This window comes from Dipodomys spectabilis, unplaced genomic scaffold (genome assembly GCF_019054845.1).
Source record: "Dipodomys spectabilis isolate Male_0828 unplaced genomic scaffold, ASM1905484v1 ptg000178l, whole genome shotgun sequence".
Lineage (NCBI taxonomy): Eukaryota > Metazoa > Chordata > Mammalia > Rodentia > Heteromyidae > Dipodomys > Dipodomys spectabilis.
In genome coordinates, this window is record NW_024870855.1 from 12,167,343 (window position 1) to 12,185,860 (window position 18,518).

Below are 18,518 nucleotides of genomic sequence, written 5' to 3' on the forward strand. Positions count from 1 at the left end.
TACACTGTTTGGCACACTGATTGTGGTCCTGAAATCACTTTTCTGAGATTTAGAACCAGGCAGGAACCTAGATTCCAGAGGTCTTGGAGATCTTCCAGGATTTCCCCAAGATCCTTTGTACTCTAGTAGCCACCTGTGTAGGCATGGTGGTCTTCAAGGTCCACAGTTATACTGCTGTTGGAAGCAGTTCATTCTTCTCAGGACATTAGTGTCCAGTGATAGGCACTCCACTTCCAGGCCCAACCTGCCCCAGTGACCCTTATTCTATACCCTATTCTATACCTACCTAAGTCTAACCCTCTGCTCTTCATGACAGCTCTCAATATGTGTCAAGACTCTCTCCTCCTGGTTCTTCCAGTTCTTCCTTCTATAAACATGTTTCAACTCCAGCAGGACCACTCTTCTCTGAACAGGTTATACTTTGAGACACTTAAAAACATGTACAGTTAAGTAGAGAACTCCAAACTGGCCCTAGGACACCAGGCTGGGCTGGGAATGCAGCCACTTTCTGGGATGTCCTACCTGCCAGGCTGGCCTTGGGTCATCTATGCTCTCCTGGCAGTTGCACCACACCCCTGATTGACAGACACCCGTAACAGGTCACTTCCTGCTTGGAAGACTTCCCCTTCCAAGCTTTATGCGGTTGGTTCTTTAAACCAAACACAGAATCTTCATATATTCAACTAGAGAGCTCATTGTCATGGTCTGTTAATTGAGCCATTTGGTTCCACTGACACATTTGCACATTTTCTATTGTAGATGCCCCTAGACAAATTAATAAGGAAAGAAATGATTAGAAAATGAACTTGAAAAATGTTTCAGGACTTCGAAGACTAAAAACCAAACCACTAAAAAACAAACTACTGGTTGCTACAAAGATATCTCTCTACTAACACAGAAATCTGAACTAGACAAATATATAATACTGGCTTTGTATTTCAATAATAATGGCAAGTGGTAAGACCAAAAAAAGTAGCACAGATGTCACTGAAGAGGACAAATTCTCAAGTTGCTTTTGACAACAGCCTCTAGAGTGGAAGAAGGAAAGATTCTTGAATATACATGGACTCTGTGTGATCTGTGGTCATTTCGGCATTAAATATTTTTTATGGACTATTCATTTATTTCCAGCTTAAAAGTCTAAGCAAACTGCTGCCTCCATAAATAGTAGTTTATAACATAGTCTAAGTAGATACTGCATTTACTTAACACAAAGTACCACTACAGAATTCTTTCTCTACTGCCAACCTGGGGATCAAACTAAAAGCCATGTCATGTTTAGGCATTTGTCATGGATAATTCTTTAATACAATGAGGCATGATGCCAATGCTTCAGGAAGATTGCTACTAAAATATGGTTATTATTTGGAGGGCCTGAATTTCTGCATATATTCAGACATGATAATAGAAGGGAATAATAGATCATAGAGGGGAATGTTTATGAGATGAAAACAGGAGTTTGACATGAACATGTGGTAAGATGGATCCACTGAACAGACATACAGTGCATGACCTCAAGAAATGTGAACTGTCTCTGTGGGATTGAGGACAACTTTAGGGGGAGAAGTCCTTAAAAGGAAGCCACCTTGACCACTTTTCTGGTGTCTATCACTTTTATTGACAGCCCTGTATCTAATTTAACCTAATTCTCCTTCCCTCCCTCCCCCGCCTCTCAGACACACACACACACACACACACACACACACACACACACACACACACACACACTCTCTCTCACCCTACTTGTAGAGCTGCATATCACTATTACTGAAAACGGGCTTCATACTGTAAGAATGAAAGAAAAGTCTAGAAGGGTACTAAGCAAGTGCCAGGCAGTGAGAACAAGTGTTTGTTTAGATTTTTTTTTTGGTGGGGGGGTCCGGTCATGGGGCCTGAACTCTGGGCCTGGGCGCTGTCCCTCAGCTCTTCAGCTCAAGGCTAGCGCTCTACCACTTGTAGCGCCACTTCCAGCTTTTTTCTTTTTGCTTATGTGGTACTGAGGAATCGAACCCAGGGTCTCATGCATGCAAGACAAGCATTCTACCACTGAGCCACCTTCCCAGCCCCTTGTTTAGATCTTATACCCTCAACTTTATTATAAAGTCTCACTTGAACTGCGAGTTGAAACAACAGCAAGTATGAAGCGGAAAGGAGGGAGAGAAGGGGGAGAAGGGAGAGGAGGGAGAGCGAGGAAGAGGAAGGAGAAAGGAAAGGAAGGTGGGTAGAAGGAAAGAGTCAAGAGAAAAAGGAGGAAGGAAGGAAAGAATTGAACTGTGCATGTCATTCTATTGCATTTTACAAGCCTGAACATATTAGAGATTCCCCTATTCACTGGACTTGGGGGAGTTGAGTGTACTTTGTTGACTCTAGTGTGGATAACAAGGAGTTTGGCCCTACCCACATACATCTGTTGTGGTTCTCTACCCGAGCCCCTGCCTCAGGAGCCTGCTTGAGAAGCTGCTCTCACAGACTGGGCTGCAGCATTCCTGCCTGATGCCCTCAAGGAACTGGACCTGGTCAGCCTGGCTGCCTGATCTCTCCAGTCTAAGCCACAGCTGTGCCTACTCCCCAGCATGGCTGCCTGGCTAGCTCCCACATTCCTGTGTGAAAACTCCATGCTCCATGTAGGTCCAGTTAGTGCAATAAAGTTAATTCCCTCAGTGTCAACCAAAACAGCCAAAGGAAAAAAGAAGCTAAAGAGTACTATCCCCTGTGAATTAAAAAGGGGGGTTGAAGAGAGCTTCTGCCTTAACCTCACTCACCTCCCCACTTACGGTATGGCCTTGGACAACTTGCTGACCCTCTGTGGGGTATGCCTGGGGTCTCCACAGAACAAGAATATCACTATTTACTATGTAATTCACCCAGCAAGTAGACAGAGGCAGATATACTCCAAGCCAATAGGGAATAAGCGACTTGCTCAATCCTGCTTTATTCAATTAAGAAAATAGAAGTACACCACCAAAATCCAATGTGTAAAAACATCCTTCAACCTTTTAAAGCAAAATTATAAATGCCTGTGAACTTATGTTTGTAATAGAAACACTACCACATCCTAAATTACAGGAGTACAGGGAAAACCCACAAAATGCCACTGTAGCATTGATTGCTAAATCTGCACAGAGAAAACATTAAAAAGGTCTGTCACAGGAAACACATGCTGGTCAAGGGGGCATGGTGTGGCCCTGTTATGGTGAAGGAGGGAAGTTCCACATGTACCACCAGTCAGTCTTGTGTTTATACATGAAGGCAAGATAAGTTGTATCAAAGGGAAATACATTTCCCCTTGAATACAGGAAATGATTCATAATGAAATTATTGGTATCATGACTGATATATGAAGCCTAATGGTTATTACTTTGTACCAGACTATATTTAGCCAAGATAATCAGAATAATTGTATGAAGGATCATTATAAAACTAAGAATAAGTAAAACCTTTTAGTTGAAAATTACATATTTTTGAAGGAATAGTTGTTTTTCAGGATTTACCTAACGGTTAGATTATTTCCAAAGAATAAATTTAGTAATTTCCTGTCATGTAAAAAGGGGTCAAAATATTGAGCTAGTTACCATTTGAGAAAAAAATTAGTTCTTAGAACTAGATACAGGTGGTTCATGCCTGTAATCTTACCTATTCATGAGGCTGAGATCTGAAAAATCATGGTTTGAAGCTAGCCTGGGCAAGAAAGTCTGTGACACTATCTAATTTAACCACCAAAAAAGTGGAGCTCTGAATTAAGTGGTAGAGTACTAGCGTTGAGCAAAAAACCTAAGGTACTAAACACAGGCACTGAGTTCAAATCCCAGGACCAGGATAAAAATAAAACAAACATCAGTTCTTTATACTTAAAAAAAAACAAAATAAAAAACTCTCAGTTATATGGTCTATATGGCATCTCAACGAGTTAGAAATCATATTTGTGGGTCTTTATATAAAGTATTGGAAAAAATAGTCTCTTCAACTTTTTAAACTCATTGCTAGTAAAATGAAGATGATCCCACATGAAAACTATTCCCTCTGTGTAATTACCCAACATAATTCCTTTTTGTTTTCAACTGAGCTGTTTAGCTTTTGAAGCTTTTTTTTTTCATGACAGAAAAGCTGCAAATTTCTGCAGCTTCATCCAAAATAAAACAGGCTTATCTACTTGGCTTTATGAATACTTGAGTATACTCCTTCCTAGCAGGTATGTCTGTGTGTGAATGTGGTGACTGAATGTCTGTGAGTGTGTGTGTGTGTGTGTGTGTGTGTGTGTGAGAGAGAGAGAGAGAGAGAGGGAGAGAGGTAAAGAGAGTATGTGTATGTGTGTAGTTGAGAGAGAGAGAGAGAGAGGTAAAGAGAGTGTGTGTATGTGTGTAGTTGAGAGAGAGACAGAGAGAGAGACACACGGGGAGAGAGAGAGAGAGAGAGAGAGAGGTAAAGAGAGTGTGTATGTATATGTATGTAGTTAAGAGATAACCCAGTCTAATATCATGTTCACTATGTAACCCAGGCTGAACTCCAACTCAGGGTATGCTAGTCTGAGCCTCAAAGGTCCTGGGATGACAGGCTATGTCACCATGTCTGGCTTCCAAAACTTCTCTGACAAATAGAAGCTAAGTAATATTTGTGGTTGTTGCAGCACACAAAGGAAGCACAGGTTTTCTCACACCAGTCTCCTCTTATCCTTCCTTTCTCTCCTTAGCTTATGCTTTTTGAGGACCCAGCATTTGTGACCTGGTCTACCACTAGAGACAGAAATAGAAGAGATAGAGATAGAAGCCTATGCAGTAGACTGCCTGAATTTTATGAAACTTGATCCTAGCTGGCTATAATCAGATTTAAGAAATAAAATATTAATAAAACTAAACAATGATGTCTGATGGAGCAAATCACATGTCAACATTAAAGTTTGCTTCAGGCAGAAGCTTCCATCACAGGCACTATTCTGAAATGAAGTAGAAGAAAAGGAAAAGGAGGTGGAGGAGGGAGAAGAGGAAGGGGAGGAGGAGGAGGAGTCAACAACAATGACAACTATGATGACTAGAAAATCCAGTTGATAATGAAAATTCCAGGGGAAGGCTACTCTATGATGATGAATGACATCATTTGGGCCAATTTTCCACTTAGAATAACTAATGTACATACATATGTACATACATAATGCATTATATATATACACACATGTGTATGTCTGTGTGCTTTCTTCAAGGCATAGGAATCTAACAACACAACCAACAATTGGATGCTGGGGTGATGGGGGTTCAGAGGGTAAGCCCTGAAAATGAGTCTCTTCTCAGTCACTGGCTGTGTGCTGTGACACTGGCCAGACTTCTATTCACATACGGTGTACGCTGGTTTTGCCTATGTATATATATATATATATATATATATATATATATATATATATATATATATGTATATATGAAGGATTCAGCATGGACCATGAAAAGACATTAGAACAGATTTCAGGAGACCTGGGCTTCTGACTGAAACTTTCCATTTAGTTTTACAACTCTGGAAAGTTATTTCATTCTCAGGTCCCTGGTTTCCTCACTGGTATAAACCTAGTAGGACAATAATATTTCCCTTGATAGGTCTTGGTAAGATTTACCAAAGTAGGTAGGTAATACTATGCTAGGACTCTTAGGAGAGTCCTCTCTGAAAGCTCAGCTTTTTTGTGCAGGTTCACTTCATTAACAAAAAACTAACTGGAGCTCTGTGTACTAGAAAATGTGCTGAAAACTTTACAAATGACATTTCAGCTCATTGCTGCTAAGCCATAGATAATATAATGTCCAAATGAGGCTCACTTATTAAGATTAAGGGCTACAGGCCAGGCATGGTGGTACATGTCTATAATCCCAACTATTTTGGTAGGTGGTTGTTGGGTCTTCGTCCGTCTTTGGACGGACGGGGAAGGGTAAGTGCGAAGTGAAGTGCAGCTGCTCGCCCGTTCCCCAGCCTCCCTTAGCCCAGTAGCCCAGGAGACACTCAGACGCAGCCGGGGAGTCAAACCAAGCAGGAACTCGTTTATTAACAGGGAGCATCCCCTTTTTAAAGCAAAAGACTGCGTAGGAGGAGAGGAAATGGAACCAACCAATCACTGAAAGGCCACACCTTATCATGCACCTAAGCTTCCATGAGATGTTTACACACTGAACCTAAACAAATCCAGCTCTGCCCACTCAACTTCCTCTCAGGGCCATCTTTGCTATCCCCCACAGGTGGTCCAAGACCACCAAGGCTAAGTTAATGTGAGACCCTGCATGAAAACCAAAAGCAAGCATAGGGATGTGGTTCAAATGGCAGAGAACTTGCCTTTCAAGAGCTAGTTATTGAGTGTCCAATATAGCAATAATAACAAAAAGAAGGAAGCGGAGGGAGGGGAAAGCGAGGGAAAGTGGAAGCTGGAATGGAGGGGAATGAGGAGGAGAAGTAGAAGTTGTAAAGAACTGAAGACTGTGCGGCTCATGTCCCAGAAGCAGCAGCAGAAACAAGAATTCAAGACTGAAAGGCCCATGTCCCTGACCCTTCTGCTCCAGAGCTCTTCTTTCCCATTTCCCTATGCATCCTTCTGTTTCCTATAAGCAGTCCTGCCAGTAGGCTCTTTCACTACGTGGAACTTTAAACAGGGAAAACTTATGGTCATAACTAGCATACTCACAGAACCAAAATTTCAGTCAGCTTCTTTATCAATGGGCATCACCTGCTGATGCCCATTGACTGTGCAAGCAAGCACAGAAATCTGTGCTTCTAGAACCTGCTAGATAGATGAGACTGACTAGAAATGTCCACAGATACTGAGCTCCTGTAACACAAAGCCAGACTCCACTCTGATTCAGAATGTGAATAATTACCAATGCTCCTGGGCAGGACTCACTGATAAAAATCTCTGGGAGCCTCCAATGTTACTAGAAAACCATAAGACCCTCAGTGCCCACATAATTAATCCAGTCCTAGGAAATCTACAGGGACATCCAAGACAAAAGAGGAACCATGGGAGGTTAACAGGAGGCATCAATTCCTGCACTGACAATGCCATGTCTTCAATGGAAAAGGAATAACACACTCAAGGGAAAAATGTCCCAAAATACACAAAAACCATTGATTTCAGTGCAAGTAATGCATGGTCCTTTTCCTTCTGTACTTCTCCCTTTAATTACTTTGGATCCCTCAGGACCACCCAGAAGCTTCTGTGTTTTAAGATGTGGCTACCTACTTCCTTTTTGTCAGGGCTACCAATGGATACAAAACTACAGGAAGAATCTCACACTGGATTTCTATTGCTGTTTTCTTCAAACAGAATTCAAATGCAGAAAAAAATGTATTCAGAACAACTGAGCTGCTTATCGTTCAATGATAGGATCATTTTTCATAGCTCTGAAGCTAAAAGAAAAATAGCTAAAACCTCAAAGCTGTAATTATTCCCAAAGAGCTATGTTTCTCCCCATACTGATCCTAAAGTATCTTTTAATATTAAAGCACCAGCCATCTATTTACTTAATAAACAATTATTTAGGGCTAACTGGTATATTGCTTATAGATTTCTTCTTATTCAAACCCAAGAATCTTATATGATAAACTATATGGCTGAGTAAGTTTCCAAAGAGCTTTTTCAATGATTATTTTTATTTATTTATTTTTTTGTCGGTCGTGGGGCTTGAACTCTGGGCCTCAGCTCTTCAGGTCGAGGCAACCACGCTACCACTTGAGCCACAGCACCACTCCCTTTCTCAATGATTATTTAAAAATTTTATGTGATTAAAAAATATTACCGGTAGGCACTGGTGGCTCATGCCTTCATCATGGCTATTCAGGAGGTGGAGATCAGGACAACTGTTCAAGGTCAGCCTAGGCAAAAAGTTCCCAATTGCAGAGGAAGCATAAATGGACTGAGTTCCAGACCAGTCTAGACAAAAACCAAGACCCTTTATAAAAAAAAAATAAAAGCTGAGACCAGATCTGGATGGCTGCTCTCCTCATCTTCAAAACTGAAACAGTTCTTGGAGGATATTAACAGCGAACTCTGGATAGATGCTCAGAGTTTTGCACAAGTCTAAGGACATAGAACTGGGTAAATATTTGTTCAAAAGTAGATTTGAATCCCAATCTGGTATAGTTTTCTAGTCACCTAATATAGCAGTTTACATTTTCCAACTTTTAGCATTCAGGTTGTTTCAGTCTCTCATAATCAGAAACTCTAGGAGACCAAATGGATTTTAGTTTACTGCTTTTCTGTGCATTAAGAGTCTTGATGTAGGATTTTATGTTTTACGACCCAAATTTTCCTCACGCAATCTATGGAAAAGAAGTATCAGAAAAAGGCAGGTATGTCTATTTTAGTACATCTTTGCTAGGCCACTTATGACTAATTTGCTACGTCAGTGTACCCAACAGTTGCTTTCACCTGCATCTGTTTAATCACTGGTAAACCTCGTGTTCGCTTATTTGAACTATGAAGATGTATGAGCAAACTATGAATGTATAATCATACAATACAACAACTGTTCCATTCTGAGAAGAGTGTCAAGAGTATTGCCCTGTGTAAGTAAGCATCAGAGGGCACTGACATAAACTAAGCCATCTCTGGTGTCACAAGGTGACATAGTCTGATGGAATTCCTGTTCTATCTATCTAGATTTCTGACTGTCTTTTGGAAAGATCAGGCTTTATTCTTCTACAATATTTGGCATAATTTACAAAAGAAGGAGCATACAAAGTAGAGATAGGATGCTTCCTTTTCAAACCATGACTTTAAAAATCTGTACAGTTGCTGGAAAAGCATTTGTAATTCTGTGAGACATTATGAAAATAAGGGAATATCAAACAGTCATGTATCTAATTGCTTTAATCCTGCAGGGATGTAAAAGAATCTGCCCTTACATTGATCAGAAATATAAGACAGACACATGTGACAATGTTAGAGTATATAATGAGAGCTAAACTGTGTCATACCCCCAGGTGAAATTCACAGGAGAATGGAAGCCAGAGTAAAAGGGAGGAAATGAAAACTGATATGTTTCTCAACGAGGGTGGGTGGGGGCAGGGGTGGGGGTAAATGGGGGACACTACCAGCCCTGATGTGATGAAAAGACATTGTGCCTTTCTACAATAACAGAGGGAAGCTGGGGAAATGCAGAAAGGAGTTTTACAAGTCAGACATAAGGGAACTCTATGGAAAAGAACTCAACAACCGTGTACCTGGGCTTGGTGTTCAAACTGTACCCAGGGACAACAAGCCACAGGAAATGTGGGGGCAGATGAGCAGCAGGAGGGCAGAGGACACCACTGTAGAAATGGGAAGAAGGTCAGCTTTGGTGCCACCATAAGAAACCAGGTGAAAAACTCAGGGCCTGAGCCAAGGGTGTGTTTTCCACAAACACTTCCAAATGAACACCAGCAGGAGCAAACACGGACCTATGTGGAGACATGGGGTAGGGGAGAGAAGAGGGCACGGCACGAGGGGGAGGGCACTGGGCTAAAAGCATCACCCATTTCTGCATGTACATTCAGAAGAATGTCATCACAGAAATGCCAAAATCATTTCTTGGCAATCTGTGATTTGTAAAGGCATTTTCAATCAACTTAATAGAATACATTCCTAGCCAGGAATTAAAATTAAGAGGCATTATGAGGAAGAGGATTATGATTTTCCTCACTGTGGTTCTATGAATTTTACTTATTTTGTTATTTACATCTAAGTCCCATCATATTTCACCACAGTTTTGAGGGGACAACAGGAGAAGAATGATGCTTTTCCATTCATACTTTTCAAGTGTGTCCACTAAAGTAATATTTCATATTTCATATAAACAAGAGAAATTTAAAGGCTGTGCATCACAGTCTGCAATGGAATAGTGCACAACTGTATTGTTTAGCTCCTATTCTGGCAAATTTCAGTTATTTTAGTTTTAAAAACAGCAAGGAAGTCACCAGAAAGACCCTGGTATATTCAACCCAACTGAAGTAGAATTTTATTCAAGCCAGTAAGAGCAGTTACATCTAACTAGCAACAACACAGGGCCTGTGGCCATCAGGAGCATAAACCTAATTCTTCATGTTTATCTCGCTGGCTAAGATCATGGGAATTTCCAAAATATTTACTTTGTACACTAAGTTCCCATAGGCAGTTGTAATTGTGATGATACTTGAACCACCACAAAGGCAGATTTAATACTGACACCAGACTTCCTTTTCTTGTTTGCCTTTAAGAAGTGGTCATTAATAATGGTAATGATTAGCCATCTCAGTCATCACTCAATCCAGACAGCAGACACAATGGCCCTTACATCACATCTGACCTGTGACGTAGATGCCTTAAACCTTTAATGAGGATTTCTATTATAAACATCTGTTTTCTCACATAAACCAGGTTGGATATGCTAAGTTTCTCTTTCCATATCAGTTTGTAAATGGAATAATCAATCAAATAGTAAGACTGTAGGTCCAAATCTCTCTCCCCCACTGATGTAAATTTCCATCTTAAGCTTTCCCAGGGAGTTTGAAAGTTCAATACTAGGAAAGGTAACTATTAAAGCCTTAGGAACACAATAAAGCTTTTCTCTTTCAAATGGTAGATAACATCTACCAACGATATTGAATGTACTTTGAAAGAAAAGAAAAAGTCAAGCAAAATGCTCTGCAACGTGCCAATATTCCTTCCCAGTCCAGTACTATGAAACTGGGTCCCAAAACCTGAGCCCTATTGCTATTTTCATCAGAGATGTTTGGAGCTATGTGAATATACATAAACATTAGAAAAGAAGTCTGATACAACCCACATGGAAAGAACCACACTGTTCCTCCTTGCTCTCTTGCAATTTGCTGGATGTAGAATCTTAGTCATCTCAGCCATTTACTAGGATAAGGAGAAGGGGATCTGAACAGAGAACAGGGAGAAGAGGACCCATCCACATACCAACTCCAAATGAAGTGCCTACCTAGAATGCTGTACTGAGGAGTATCTGAAGATCATATGCATTTCAATGGGAGAGAATTCACAATAGTTACAAGGTGAGATCTGCCTTGGAATACTGGTCAGCTTTCTGTCACTGTGACAAAACAGTTCAGGAAATCAGCTTGTAAGCAGGGGAGGTTTCTGTGGCTCACAGTTTGGGAGGATTCAGTCTGTGGATGCTTTGAACCTGAGGAGAGGAAGTACATAAGGGTGGGAGCATACAGAGGAGGAATTGCTCACCTCATGACAGCCAGGAAACAAAAGAGAGATGGGAAAGGCCTTGGGTCCTTGATGATATCACTTCCTTCCATTAGATCTTACTCACTACCTCTACTTCTCCACTTCTACGTCCTCCCAATAGTGCCACAGGGGAGCAACCAAGCCTTCAACACAGGGGTCCTTGAGCAAAATGGGAGGGTGCCTGCCTCCTGTTCTTCCTTATGGAGATGCATGAAATCCAGAGAAGTCTCTTGTTCCTGAGAGTGCCTGCAGAGGATCAACAGATCCCAGGATACCAGAAATAAGATCTACTGATACAAAAACCATGACAGACCTTACTGTCAGTATCCTACCCATTTTCATAGGTTTATTAAAATGTGCTGACATGAATTCCTCTGATCAAATCTGTTTTCTTTCTTTATCACTAGAACTGTGCACTAGAACTGTCTTCAGAGATGAAAATGTTCTAAACTACCCAGTGTAGTAAACACCCATCATGTGGCTGCAAAGCAGGTGAAATCTCCCTAAAGTTCTAATTACAATTTAATTGATTTAGATTTCAGCAAGTAGCTATCATATTGGACAGCACAGAATTAAAATGCTTGTTGGTAATGTACAAGTGAAAGCACAAAGGGTAAGATCTCAGTCTGTTTAGTTTATTATTAAGGTATTCTGTGCAACTAGAGTACTAAAAACAATAAATGCTCAGTAAATACTCAATGAATAATTACAAATGGCTTTGTAGCTTTTAGCTTCTATGTATGCAGCATCACAAGAGGAAGACACATCCATGCTACAGTTAAGCCCTCATACTCAAACCACTAACAGAGCCCTCACAGACACTAGCAGACAATATTTTCAATAAGAAGATCTATAGAGGTATGTATTTAAATTCTGCACTGAGAATTCAAATACTATGCAATACCTTTGGCACTTCATCAGAAGGACATAGAAATTGTTTGCAAATTACCCTATTGAGGGCTAAGAGTACAGCTCACTGGTACATTGTGTGCTTAGCATACATGTGGCCCTCCATTCAATACCCACACAGACACACAGATACACAGACACACACAAAATGGCCTCTCACTGATAAAATATGACTTTGGACTAAATGACCATCAGGGAAGTTGGTGGTGACAGTTTTGATTATCAAGCCCTGATGGCAGAGGGCTTAAGAGCCCCCCTGGAGTACCAGGCAACATGGAATGTTCTTAGAGAGAAGGTAGTCTCACAATGCCACTGTGGTGGATGTCAGTCTCAGTAGTCCCCAGTGTGGAAGAAGTGGTGAGAATGGGAAAAAATTAATAAAGAGAAGCCAAAGAAAACAATTGATGACTTCTGTTCCACACACAGTGGTATTTTAAACAAATACTGAGAGTGTAGGGCAAACAGCATGTTTTTCCTTTGCAATAGTAAATTCTAAATGAACATAATGCCATTGGGGAGACCGTAGTCCTGACTTGGCTGTGGATTGTGACACACACTGTCTAGGCGGCAACAGACCAGTCCTTATGCAGAGATCTAAGTATTCAATATACAAAACGAAGCCTTTCCTCCTCTTCCTTCTGCAAACATCATCCACATGTCCAAACTTCTCTCCGCCCACACGTATTCTGCCATCTTCCCTCAACCCAAGCATCTAGATGACATTCAGATTCTTGTGGTATCGTAATCGCTTCCACATGGGACTCTGTCTCCGCATTCTGGTGAGAGACTCTTTTCTTCCTGCCTCACCCTCCTTCCAGCTGCATAGCTCATTCTCACATCTCAGTGGGATTCCCATCACATAACATTTATCTGTGAAGTCTCTAGGCATTACAGAGGACTGAGAGCCAGCATGTCAAAACCACATACTGCCTGCGTCTGTCCTCAAGAATGAAAAAGGAATTCTTTTTTCTCAAGACATATAAGCTGTCTCAATAGTGTAAGTCCAAAGTGAATACCACAACCTAATTTAGGATGAAGAGCATAGCAGGGAGTATTAAAATGTCTTTTCTGATTCAGTCTTCTCCAAATTACATTTTTATCTGGTGTCTTGTCTCATTAATGACTCCAATAGATGTAATGAGTATGCACACCTTCTTATCTCACTGAATTCAGAGGAGCATTAGAAGAATTTGCCTCTATGTATTCTAGGAGGTATGAGAGAGAGGTGCAGAGGCAGGAGGGGTACCCTAGGACGAGACCACGTCTGTTCACCTGCCCATGGATGAACACACTTACATACTGGCACAGTCTTCTCGGGGAATCAACTCCTACTCTTTAATTCCAGACTGTTCATCCATGCTTCAGGGCTAGCATTTTGAGCAGTGAATACAGGGACCTGGGTTCAGGAGGACCTTCCTCCTGAGAGAACGTTTTGCTGTCACTATCTTGACATTCTCTAATTTTGTCTTTGAACTTAGGTTCTGTACATAACATTGATGGAGTTGTATGTGAAAGAAGATGGGCACAGCAGGTGCTTCTCTCTCCTTTCCACCCACCGGCACTCAGTGCGGTCAGCTATGAAGGCCATGGCTCGAGGAAGGACAGCAGGCAAGGTTGGGGAAGGTGTAGGTCAGAGCTGAGGACTGGGGGCATGACAGCCTGGAACCAGGACCAGAATGTGTTTCAAATGAAGAAGGGAGACAACAGAGTCAAAGAACACAAATGAATGGGCTGAGGAAGCCCATTCTCTTCCTTCCTCTTTTCTTCCCTATTATCCAGCAATTCTATGAAAATGATGGCACGGAAGGAAAGGCAATGCATTCAGGCCTGCCTTCCTTACTGACCAGCTCAGGGAATTCGAGGGGGTGGAAAGCATACATTACGTGAAATAAAATTCAGTTTTGTGCAGCAGTTCCACAGTTCACAAAGAACGAAGTACATTTGTATAGACAAAAGGCAAGATATAAACTGTGTCACCAGTTCTCATATAACTACAAGGCTTTCACAGCCATTTTAAAGTAGCACTGCACATTTTAAAGACCAGTGACAACGCCCCTACTAACAATTCAAAATTTTCTTTTTCTTACTAAGGACATGAACCAGCGTATATATGCATACGTTGTTAGGCCTGTAGATTCCTTTATCTTTGGTGTGGGTGGGGAATGTTGCAGAACCCACAGTGGGTTCCTGAAAGCAAGTAGTACCAAACCCTAGATTCACGACTGTCCTATCCATATACATCTATGATGAAGCTTAACGTATAAATTAAGCATAGCAAGAGATTGACGAAAATAACTAATACAAATAGAGCAATTATAATAATATACTTCAATAAAATTATTTGAATGTGGCTTCTCCCTTTTTCTCCCAAGACAAGTATTAGTATTTCCATACTGCAGTTGACCTCAGGATCAGAGGACTGTGCTATCCATGAGGGCATAGCCAGCCATGCCCTGCTTCCTCCCACCAAAGACTGTGCCATCTCCACCAGTCCCTCCAGGTCTCCTGGTTAACACTCCCCATCTTCTCTACTCATCCTCCAAGTACTGACTCTGCTGTACTCAGACTTTTCCCAGGGTTTGGGGGCATAAAAATGAGTATTCTTACTTCCTCAAGTACGTGAGGGGAAGGGATGAATAACCAGGAAGAAGAAGCACTCTGTATCTGCCTCATTCTGTTAGAATTGTATGTAATACAAGGGCACAAACCATGGGCAATGGTGACTGCTAGCCTTCAATACTTCTCTACTCAGCTCAATTCCTCTCACAATGCCCCATTTCCATCCTAGAGCGAGGGAAGCTTAAAAACTGGGCCTCTTAATGGTGGGACTGGGGACTGAAGACAGCTGAGCCCTTCAGAAACACTATTTTTACTGCTGCATGTCTTCATTTCTATAGCTTCTCTAAGGTAAAGTTTAGTTGTAATTATACTTTTATCAGTATCCCTGTATCATCTGACACAGAAATATATATTCTAAATTTTTCCAATTTATTTATTAGCATTTTATTTAGGTCATAAAATAGAGCTTTTTCTTTTTCTTTAAATTTGACTCAGATGACAAAATTTTCAAAATCAAAATTTTCAAAATCTTGTTCATGACTGTTCATGACTTTGCTCACTAAAGTACAATAAATATTGGTTAAAAAAATGCTTTGGAAGCAGACAGACCTGGGTTCAAGTCCTGTCAGTAGATTCAGAAAAGTACTTTACCATCAATATGGAGCTATAAACAGTCCCAAGTCTAAGATTGAAAAAGACAATTCCTAGGAAATAATATAAATAATGGCTGACAAATATTTGAAAATGTCCATTTTAACACTATTAACGTTTTATATGGTGGTCCTATGTCTAGGCTTAAAAATGGTTTTGAAACCACTCATTCTCTGCAACTGGCTTCCTTCAGTACAAAACAATAGTTCGTGGATCCTAATTTCCCAGGTGTTTATTATTTCTTTGTAAATAACAGCACACAAAGGCCACCCATAATGGCATGTAGGGGTCACTGACACATGCTTTATGATTCAAGAATGAACATAGTTTTAGTTAAATAATTCTTTGTGAATAGCACCCTCATTTTCCCTTTTTAATTCAAAACTGTCTAATCAGGGTTGAGAGTAAAGGAGCTGTTGAACTATTACAAAGAGCTTTATAAAGGCAAGGAGCCATGCTTCCTTTTGACCTTCAAAGTGACACTTAAGTTTAAGGACATGGGCGAATTAAAATGTCTGGTTGTTTTCTCTGGAAGAAAAGCAAAGCATTAGCTAAACTGAAGGTTTATGCCATTGCTGGGACCATCCAATGACTGTTCCCCTGGTTTCAAAGTGATTGAAGAGCACGTTAAAACCTGGTGGGTATCATATAACAATAGACTATTACCTATCCTAAGCAGCTCTAGAAAGATAAAACGGCCTTCGAATAACACTTTTAGTATGGTTTGGAGGAAAGAAAAAAGCATTTTTGAAGAAAAATGCTTCTTCCTGCTTGTCATGAGATACCTTCCACCACGACCTCCCCCCTCCTCTCATAGACCCTCCTCTCCCCCCACCCCGCCCGCCGCCACCCTCCCCCCAATGGTCCTCACCAATTCTTGTGTGTCTTCCTGTAGTGGCAGAAATGCAGCTTCCAGAATAGCAATCTGTTCAGCACTCAGCTTCTGCCATAGCCCAATCAGCAGGATCACCAGATGGGTGGCACTCTTCAGTCTGGCAAATGACTGCAACAGATTGTCCTGGTTTTCCTCAACTGTGTCTGCTAGAGCGATTACCTGCCGCAATTACAAACTTCGGTTAGGGATAATTTCACAATTCTTAAGCCCTCAACAAATTGTGCTTGGCACACTTCTGTTTTTCTTTACAACCTGACCAACTTTGTCTTTCACAAACACCAGCTATGTTGAATAATAAATGAGTTATCATTCATCTGCCCACTTCCTTCTTTTTAAAAAATGTCCAAAGTAATTCCAAAGCCATATGGTCAAGGGATGAGAGTATCTATAGACTCAACTTAATGGGGACATTGTTCTGCATCTGCTTCACCATTGGTTGACCTTCTTCAATAGGTGGTAATGTAAATAACCCCTAAAATTAAGCTCATACAGTCTTTACTACTGGCCATGGAGAATACTCAATTAAAATACACTTATCAAAACATTTGCCTTGAGGTTTAAAATAATTTTATTATATCTTTTCTAGAAAATTCTCTTCTCCATCTGATACTTGTCTTTACATTTGGTGCTGTTGGGATACCCAGTATTTCTTTAGTATAACTAAAAAGCTGGTTATATTAAAACATTTGACCAGTTGAATAATGTAATATTTAACACAAATGTCAGGTACCAGTCCATAGTGACCTGGAGAAAAAAAATGTGTTAGCTTTACAATGCCAAATCTATTTAGGATAAAAATTGGCAGGAGTGAATAGAATTTGCTTTTCTTTTTTTTTTTTTTTAATTCCTTTTGAATAATCCTGTGGAAAAAGGAACTAAAGCAACAATTGGATGGAACACCGAAGCTGCCCACTGGTGTGTTACTTTATTTTAATGTCTTGGTGAATTCTGTGCTCATTAAAAGTAATGAACTGATGGCCCCAGAGGCCCAAGGCATCTGACAGACCCTAGAATGGGAATAGCAAAAGCCAGGGCAACGAGCTTCTTTCTCTAAGAGGCTTCCAGCTGAGAGACTGGAGCTCAGATGAGATTCAGAGCTGGTATAGGAGATCCTTGCAGATATTTCATGGCTTATTGACAATGGCCCAAAGGCCTTGTTAAAAAAATCATCATTCAAATGAGTAGTGGCTACATCTGTGTGGTCTCTGGACTTCCACGTGGGGAGAGGGACTAGAAAGGGACTGTCCAGAGAGTGCCTGCAAGATATTAGAAAAGACCTACAAGTTAGGGAAAGGTCTTTACCCCAAGATTCGGTATAGACCAGGATTCTTTGGCCCTGGCTACAGGAGTTATAAAAGACAGTCATAGCTCACATGTAGTCTCCAGGGTACCAGGGGAGTTTGAACCATGACCAACACCACAAGAAGTGCTTCTTCACCATCCGCCTATTACTGTGCTTTCTATTACTGTGCAAGAGCTCTCACAGCACACAAGAATCTTGTAATTTGTTGGAAAGGGGACATACATTCACAACCAATTAGTGGGAAGAAACATTACTATAATAATGTCCAAATTGTGCAGAACAGAAAGTGTGAAAAAAGTTAGCAAAGGATGGATTACTGTGGGCCAGAGTTAATATCCCTGGGGCGTCTTTTACTCCAATGGGGCTTGGAACTCAAAGAAGTCCCCTCAAAGAGACAGGAGAGGCCACTTTCCTTAAACCAAAACACCTGGATTACAACCAACTTGTGTTAAAGTCTGAGTTTATACACTTTCTCTTCCTGCGACTGTTAACAATTACACCCCATTGTGGGGGGCTATCATATTGACACAGATGCTTATCATCCAAAAGCCTAGATCATGCAAAGATCAAGGTCATAAACACCTAGTGAGTGCCAGGTATGAACTGGAATTTTCAGGAAGCACTGTGAGGGACTCAAGGGAGACCATCTAATCTCTATCTTCGAAGGGTGGGTCCCAATAGAGAAAGGAAAACAGACTATGAAGGCAAATACTGTAACCAAGACCCTCCACATTCTAGAAGAGAATCCCAATATACTGAGACTATTATTCTAATGACAGTTTCTCCAATTAATGTGGGTTCCCTACATTCTTCTCTGGGTCACGGGGGTATCCATGTCTTCAATCCTCATACTTCGACATTTAATTGGACCGCAAGTCTCAGCTAACAGAAGGAATCTGCTAGGACTGCATGCAAGGTGCACATGCTAACATGGTTCACGTTTGGCTTAATGCGCTGCTGCCTCTCTCCTGCAATTCTCAGTAACTTTATTTTTAAGCCTGTGTTTTGTAATTGAAGTT

At 40.9% G+C, this 18,518-nt stretch overlaps 1 protein-coding gene across 5 annotated transcripts in view; it reads right to left on the reverse strand.

Moving 5' to 3' along the window:
* The window catches only part of Bbs9 (Bardet-Biedl syndrome 9), a 319,067-nt gene that overhangs the window by 57,778 nt on the left and 242,771 nt on the right, over nucleotides 1-18,518 (reverse strand). For all 5 annotated transcript variants that reach the window (XM_042695124.1, XM_042695122.1, XM_042695125.1 and 2 more), the window contains exon 19: nucleotides 16,173-16,355. In XM_042695124.1, coding sequence (XP_042551058.1) covers nucleotides 16,173-16,355 — 183 coding nt within the window. The remainder of the gene's footprint in view (nucleotides 1-16,172; nucleotides 16,356-18,518) is intronic.